The sequence below is a fragment of the Castanea sativa genome, chromosome 10, assembly GCF_040712315.1.
Source record: "Castanea sativa cultivar Marrone di Chiusa Pesio chromosome 10, ASM4071231v1".
In the NCBI taxonomy this organism is placed as follows: Eukaryota; Viridiplantae; Streptophyta; class Magnoliopsida; order Fagales; family Fagaceae; genus Castanea; species Castanea sativa.
The window spans coordinates 2,837,165-2,845,108 of record NC_134022.1 but is presented as its reverse complement, the minus strand read 5'-3'; the positions used below and the strand labels follow the sequence as shown (position 1 = coordinate 2,845,108).

The window sequence follows — 7,944 nt, the reverse complement described above, 5'->3', positions numbered from 1 at the left end:
CATATTATGATTGATCAAATACAAAATTATGATAATGGAATAAACAAGAATCATTTGCAAAAGGAGAGCATTTTCAATTTATATAGATTTCATTTACACTTAATTTTGATTAACAATACAAATGCTGGAGGAGATTACAGATTAGGAAATGGGAAAGCATGAATAAATAACTCAATCATGTTGAAATCCTTTCATGTGAAGAAAGAAAAGTCTTCGACACATCCTCGCAACATGAGTAGTGAAAGTAGCCAAATGCACTCTGATGACTAACAAAATGCTCATAAGGTCAAACTGACACAGATGATGTAGCAAGCCTAATGATTCAAAATCTACAGAAAGAATGAACAAATATCATAAAAAGGTGAAGCTTTTCTAATTTTGATCCCTTTGAACTGCTACATTACTTTTGTAACTTGCAAGAAAGACACTCCACACCTCCATTTATGCACAAGGCTTTCAATTAGAGTTGGAATCATTATCAGAAAGAAGAGCTTCAAGCTACAAGTTCCAAGCTACAACCAGAGCAGGACAAGTACAGAGATTCAATTGTTATTTCTGTATAAATGACATGTAGTTGTTTCATTCTTTATAATCTGATTCTTTATACTATGCTACTGGTAGTTTTGTAGTGTTGGTAGTAGTAGAGATATTTATGGACACGTGTTAGTAGCTGGTGTTAGTTTTGGAGGGAATAGCTCCGTATAATTTGGGATTAGTTAGGTGGGTAATTCTTGTATAAATACCTCTGATTGTACAGTTTTATTCAGATCAATACAATACAATTTTTCATCAAACTTCATATGGTATCAGAGCACTTTGAGTTTTGTTTAGATCTTCTAGTTCTCTTTCAGTTTTTTTCCTTTCAAATTTTCTTTTCACGCTTGAATTTTCTCATGTTTTTCTTCTGAGTTTTTCTTGATTTTAGATTCAAAATCATCTAAGTTTCACTCTGAAGGTGATTTGTCTCAGAATTTCTCTTTTAATCTTGAGTTTTTTTTTTTTTAGAATCACATCAGTTCTTTCTTCCAAGCTTGAAATTCTTCAATGGCAGCCACTCAAAGCTCTGCTTCTGTTACTACAATTGATGAATCACACCCTTTCTTCTTACACTACGGAGAAAATCCAGGTACAATTCTTGTTGCTCAGCCTCTAGTCAATGATAACTATGCTAGTTGGGCTAAATCAATACAGAGAGCTTTGGGAGCTAAGAGCAAATTAGGGTTTATTGATGGAAGTCTTTCACTTACTCCTTCCATGTCAAAAAATCCGGACCAAGTGCAATAATATGGTTGTATCTTGGATTTTGAATTGTGTTTCTCCAAAGATTCTTACAAGTGTTGTTTACAAGAACACTGCTTTAGAGGTTTGGACTGACCTCAAGAATCGATTTTCTCAAAAGAATGGACCAAAATTGTTTCAGCTTCAGAAGAAGCTTGCAACGATTACTCAAGGAGATCTCTCTGTTACATATCATTTCACTCAATTGAATGCTTTGTGGGATGAAATTGAAAATTATAGAGCTTTACCATGTTGTACTTGTGGTTCTTCCACTTGTTCAATCAATGAGAAGTTGACACAATATCAGTTACAAGATTCAATGATGTAGTTTCTTATGGGACTCAATGAGACATACAGTCAGGTTTGAGGGCAAATCTTGTTGATGGATCCTCTTCCTTCAATCAATAGGGTATATTCTTTACTGATTCAAGATGAGAGCCAAAGGTCCATTGGTCACTCTACTGGTGCCTACATTGAATCCACTACTTTGGTAGCCAAGTCATCTGCTGGAGCTGTTGGTTATGGGAACACTTATGGTATTAATTCAGGTGTTAAAGCTAACAAGAATAAAGGGAAGGAGAGACCAGTTTGTAGTCATTGTGGGGTCACAGGTCACACCATAGAGAAATGCTACAAATTCCATGGTTACCCCCCTGGTTACAAACCCAAAGGCAAGAATGCAAAGGCTAATCAGGTTGCAAGGCCAAATTTTGGTGCAAATTTTGAGTCAGATTCTGTCCCTGTGTCTACACAAGCTTTCCCTTTTACTGCAGAACAATGTAAAAGGATTTTGGCTATGATTGGGGGTTCAAGCAATAGCCAAGGCACTATGGCAACACCTAAATTTGTTCCTAGTGCAATGGCCAACAGTGTCACAGCTACCACTCCACTTGTAGGTACCTATTCCAATTTAAAGCATTCTGTTTTTGTTGAAAAGGTAGTGAATAGAAATGCGTTTAATTGCTATACTTGGGTATTAGATACGAGTGCCACTGATCACATAATTTGTTCTGTTAGCCGTTTAACCTCAGTCACCACCTTAACTCAGTGTGTTGTTGAGTTGCCTAATGGTGAAAGTGCTCAAGTGACTCACATTGGCAAAATCAAGCTTTCTGACACTTTGATACTTGATCATGTCCTATTTGTTCCTTCGTTTTCTTTCATTTTGTTGTCAATTAGCAAATTGACTCAACAACTACCATATTTTCTTTTTTTCCTCTCTCAATTTTGTTTTATCCAGAACCTTTCATCTTGGAAGACGATTGGAGTGGGTGAAGTGCATAATGGCCAGTGGCGGTGCCACGTTCAGGCCAGGGTGTTCCTAGGAACACCCTGACTTGAAAAAAAAAATTATATATAATAATTAAATTTTTTTTATTTGTTTACCCTTAAAAAAAAAAATAGGAACACCCTCAACCAAAAAGGATTCCGGGTCGAAACAAAAACTCTTGATTTTCCATACAAAATAATGAAAATAAAAACCTATAATCCAAACAAAGTAGATATAGATTAGTAATGGAGGTGAGGAGACGTTTTGCTGGGTAGAGGTGGCTTGAGAGAGGAGCATGGAGGTGCTATTAGGGATGAACGATGCTTGTTGAAAGAAGCATGGTGGCGGCGTGAGGAGAACATTGAGAGAGAAGAAAAGCTGTGAGTCTGTGACAAAGAAATAAGAACGAAGAAAGAAAAGAAGAAAGTTGATCTAAAGAAATATCTAGAAGAGACTAGATAGAGATAAGATGTACACGTGTGAAGGAGAGAAAAAGGTTAAAGCAAAAATGATGGAGAAAGCAAAGGAAAAGGGAAAAAAAGTTAATGGGCTTGGACCTGGAATTTTCTCTTCTTTCAGATGTTAATGGGCTGTTAGTTAAATGTCATTTCCCTTTTACCAAAAAAAAAAAAAAAAACTGACGAAGAAAACAAAGGAAAAGGGAAAAAAGTTAATAAAAATTAAATTGAATTAAAGGGTGGGCCTTGGTTTATGATTTGGGTTATGACATGGGTATCATTAAAGGTTTGGGTTTATCACTTGATTGGCCCACTCAACTTTTAATTACATTATATATATATATATATATATATATATATATATATATATATATATTAATTATACACATAACAAATTATAGAAGACAATTAATAAACAAATTAAACAATTAAATTATGTTAGGCTAAACAATAATGAAATAATACATTATAAAAGATAAAAAAATTAAATTATGTTGGGCTAAATAATAACTAATAATTTTATAATTAATGAAACAACAATATAACAAATTATAGTTTATAAAAGACAAACAAATTAATGCAACAACTAAATAACAATAATTAATAATTTTATTAATATTTCAAATGAACTTATAGTTTATTGTTTATTCTTTTGCTAAAATTATAGATAAATATTTGATAAAAAAATCACGTAGAAGACAATTGTAAACTTTATGTATTTGCGTGTTTTTTTATATTGTTGTTGTTGTCAATATACAAAATTTTCTTTTTATTAGATTGTGTAATTTATGCTTGTTGAGGAACACCCTAGAAAAATTTTCTAGAGCCGCCACTGATAATGGCCTTTACTTGTTGCAAAGATCAAACTGCATCAGTTCCTCCTCTTTGGCAGATCATCTTCTCAAACACAAATCTGCTCTTCTCCAACACAAGTCTGGTCATTCTTTTTCCTCTGTTAATTATGTAGTTAATATGCCTAGAGTGTGGCATTTTAGGTTAGGTCATCCCTCCATGAATAAGTTGCTATCCTTGCAAGACATTTTACCTGTTTCCTTTGTTTCTTGTACTGATGTTTGTAGTATCTGTCCTAAGGCAAAACAGAAAAGGTTACCATTTCCTTTAAATAATAACTTTTCTACTTCTGCCTTTGATCTTGTTCAAGTTGATATATGGGGACCCTATTCTATTCCTACTCATGAAGGTTTTAAATACTTTTTGTCCATTGTTGATGATGCTACTAGATGGATTTGGATTTATCTTTTAAAGGCTAAATCTGAGGTTAGAGGGTACCTTATTTCCTTTTTATAAATTGATTCAAACCCAATTTGGTACCGGCATTAAATCTATTAGGTCTGATAATGGACAAGAGTTCCTTCTTACAGATTTTTACTCTGCTTATGGCATAATTCACCAAAAGAGAGAAAACGTTAGCATCTTTTGTCAGTTGCTAGAGCACTTAAAATTCAGTCCAATATTCCTTTATGCTATTGGGAGACTGCATTCTCACTGTAGCCCACATTATCAACAGGTTACCCTCTCTCATTCTCCAAAACAAGTCTCCTTTTGAACTCCTCTTTCATATTAAGCCTTCCTATGCTCATTTAAGAGTTTTTGGTTGCTTATGTTACTCTTCTACTATTTCTGTTCATAGAGTCAAGTTTCAACCTAGGTCTCAAGCTTGTGTTCTATTGGGTTACCCTCCTGCCACAAAGGGTTATAAGCTTCTTAATCTTACTTCTAGATAAGTTTTCATTTCTAGGGATGTGATCTTCCATGAGTCCATTTTTTCTTTTATTTCTTTGGACTCTGTGTATTCCACTCCATCTGCTACTTCTCTTCCTCCTGTTTCAGATTCTACTCTTACTACATACCCTTTGGATTCTACTTCCTCACCTGTGTTTCATGCTTCTTTTATTAATGATCAGCATTTTGCTTCTGATGTGGACTCAGATTTTGATATTGATGATGATGCCGCCCCTAGCTCATCACCACCTGATTCACTTGCTGATCTTATTCCACAACCTGCTTCTGTTTCATCCATCGACATCCTTCCTCAATCCCCTCTGCCTATTACTTCCCTTCCTACTGTTTTGCCTACTGCTTCCTCTCTTTCTCAACCATCTCTTACTCAGCCTACTTCTTCAGCTGAGCCTTCTTTGGTTGTTTAGCCTCAACTTCCTGCCCAAGGTCTTAGGAGGCCTACCAGGGTGTCACATAAACCATCTTATTTGCAGTCTTATCATTGCAACCAGGTGAGTGCTTCATCTATCATTCCATCTCTTCCTAAGAAAGGTACTTCTCACCCTCTTTAGAACTTTCTTTCTTATTCTAAACTTTTTGCCACCCATAGACATTTTTGCAACTCTATCTCTTATGTTGTGGAACCCACTACCTATGCCCAGGCTGCTCAGGATCCTAAGTGGAAGGAGGCTATGGCTACTGAGATTGCTGCCTTAGAAGAAGCCTATAAGCTGGTCTTTGACTTCTTTGCCTGCTCATAAGAAGCCTATAAGCTGTAAATGGGTACATAAGATCAAACATAAGGCAAATGGGAGCATTGAAAGGTATAAGGCTAGACTTGTTGCCAAGGGGTTCACTCAAAGGGAGGGTTTGGACTACTTAGAAACCTTTTCCCCTGTAGCCAAAATGGTTTTAGTTAAGGCTTTGCTTGCTGTGGCTGCTGTGAAAGGTTGGTGTTTGTCTCAACTTGATGTGAATAATGCTTTCCTACATGGAGAGCTTGATGAAGATGTTTAAATGGTTTTGCCCCTGGCTTTCACAGCAAGGGGGAGGTTGTTTGTAAGCTAAATAAGTATTTATATGGTCTCAAACAAGCATCCAGGCAGTGGTTCTCTAAGTTTTCTCAAGCTTTGGTTTAGTTGGGTTTTCAACAGTCCAAGGCAGATTACTCCCTTTTCACAAGAAGTACTTCTAGTAGTTTTATTGCATTGTTGGTGTATGTAGATGATGTGCTTATTGCTAGTGACAGTGTGAAGGAAGTAGATGAGCTTAAAGTGTTGTTGGATAAGCAGTTCAAGCTTAAGGACTTGGGAGATTTAAAGTTCTTTTTGGGTTTGGAGATAGCAAGATCCAAAGAAGGTATACACTTGTGTCAAAGGAAGTATGCTTTAGAACTTCTAGAGGATGCAGGGTTGCTAGGTTGTAAGCCAACAAAGACACCCATGGAGCAAAGTTTGAAATTGAGTAAGTTTGAAGGGAAGGAATTAAAAGACCCTAGCATATATAGAAGGTTAATTGGAAGACTGCTCTACCTAACTATCACAAGACCTGATATCACCTTTGTAGTTCATAAACTAAGTCAATTTATGGCTAAGCCTAGGTTACCACACCTTCAAGCTACAAATAGATTTTTACACTATATCAAAGGAACACCTGGACAGGGTTTGTGTTTTCTAGTCAGCCTGAATTGCATGTTAAAGCCTTTGCAGATGCAAATTGGATTGCATGCCCTGATACCCGAAGATCAACCACAGGCTATTGTCTCTTTATTGGAGATTCTCTTGTTTCTTGGAAGTCTAAGAAGAAAGAAACAGTCTCCAGGTCATCAGCAGAGGCAGAATATAGAGCAATGGCTATTGCTGTTTGTGAAATTGTGTGGTTGCTTAGCTTTCTTAAGGATATTAAGGTTGCACATCCTAAGGCAGCCCTGCTCTTTAGTGATAGTCAAGCTGCTTTACACATTGGAGCAAATCCTATGTACCATGAGAGAATGAAACACATTGAAATAGATTACCACATTGTCAGGGATAAAATACTAGCTAAGGTGATAAGGCGGCTACATGTTAGAACTAAGGCTCAGGTTGGAGATTTATTGACAAAGGCTCTAAGTTTCCCACAATTTTCTCACTTGCTGTCCAAGATGAACTTGGTGAATATACATTCCCCTGTTCCTCTTGAGGGAGAGTATCAGAAAGAAGAGTTTCAAGCTGCAAGTTCCAAGCTACAACCAGAGCAGGACAAGTACAAAGATTCAATTGTTATTTCTGTATAAACGACATGTAGTTGTTTCATTCTTTATAGTCTGATTCTTTATACTATGCTACTGGTAGTTTTGTAGTGTTGGTAGTAGTAGAGATATTTATGGACATGTGTTAGTAGCTGGTGTTAGTTTTGGAGGGAATAGCTCCGTATAATTTGGGATTAGTTAGGTGGGTAATTCTTGTATAAATACCTCTGATTGTACAGTTTTATTCAAATCAATACAATACAATACAATTTTTCATCAAACTTCATAATCATAGAAGTTACTTGGGCATGGGGTCATGACCTCTGATTCATGTAACCGGACCACCCTTTGCATTGTGGGGCAATCCTCTGGATTAGAATAAACACACTGAATGGCAACTGAGAGCAGTGCATGAAGACTTTCTGCCTGCACCCCCTCTTACTGTGTCAACAATCTCTCTTTGCCTATTCTTTGTGACCAGAAAATTTAACTGCATGAAGGGAAATAGCTGGTTAGCTGCTTGAAAAAAAGAAGAGTTGTGCAATTGCCCAAAATTGCGGCAATTATGTGGGTGGGTGCGTAGTTCTCTATGCATACAGGGGCCACTTGCCTATCTTGCATGCATGGAAAGCTCCATTGTCAAAAATGGGATTCATGACTATTGATCCAGTGAAATTAAACATACATCCAAAATCAGGTATTCCAAAAAACAGAGGACAAATAGGATATCTTAATTAATTTTATAATATTTTATATTTACATTTTTTTTCTCTGTTACAACATCTTTTAAATAATGGACTGTAAGAAACTGATAAAATATGAATTCATGAAGTCCAAAAAGGAGAGTTGAATTTTGGAAAGCAAACTACAGATTATTTGTCTCTTTCCAGGGGAAATTTGGTGTATTCCCTCTAGGGGCGGGGGCAACAGGTGAATTGCAAGGGCTATCAGCCTCTAGACAGATCCCTATC

The 7,944-nt window shown here is 36.3% G+C and overlaps 1 protein-coding gene across 1 annotated transcript; it reads left to right on the top strand.

Annotated features, from left to right (window-relative positions):
* The first annotated feature begins 1,044 nt into the window (after nucleotides 1–1,044).
* LOC142613504 (uncharacterized) lies at nucleotides 1,045–7,018 on the top strand. The gene is made up of 9 exons (XM_075785878.1): nucleotides 1,045–1,275; nucleotides 1,325–1,602; nucleotides 1,687–2,430; nucleotides 4,086–4,292; nucleotides 4,766–5,165; nucleotides 5,409–5,480; nucleotides 5,539–5,695; nucleotides 5,971–6,210; nucleotides 6,408–7,018. Exons 1-9 carry the CDS (start codon nucleotides 1,045–1,047, stop codon nucleotides 7,016–7,018), a joined length of 2,940 nt encoding a protein of 979 aa, XP_075641993.1.
* The last annotated feature ends 926 nt before the right edge of the window (nucleotides 7,019–7,944 follow it).

Bases quoted from the DNA above. Each gene is read 5' to 3' on its own strand.
- LOC142613504 (XM_075785878.1), top strand. From the start codon at position 1,045: ATGGCAGCCACTCAAAGCTCTGCTTCTGTTACTACAATTGATGAATCA. The intron at 4,293-4,765 runs GTACCTTATTTC...TTTCATTTCTAG, and splicing joins GCTAAATCTGAGGTTAGAGG to GGATGTGATCTTCCATGAGT. The intron at 5,481-5,538 runs GTCTTTGACTTC...TGGGTACATAAG, and splicing joins TAGAAGAAGCCTATAAGCTG to ATCAAACATAAGGCAAATGG.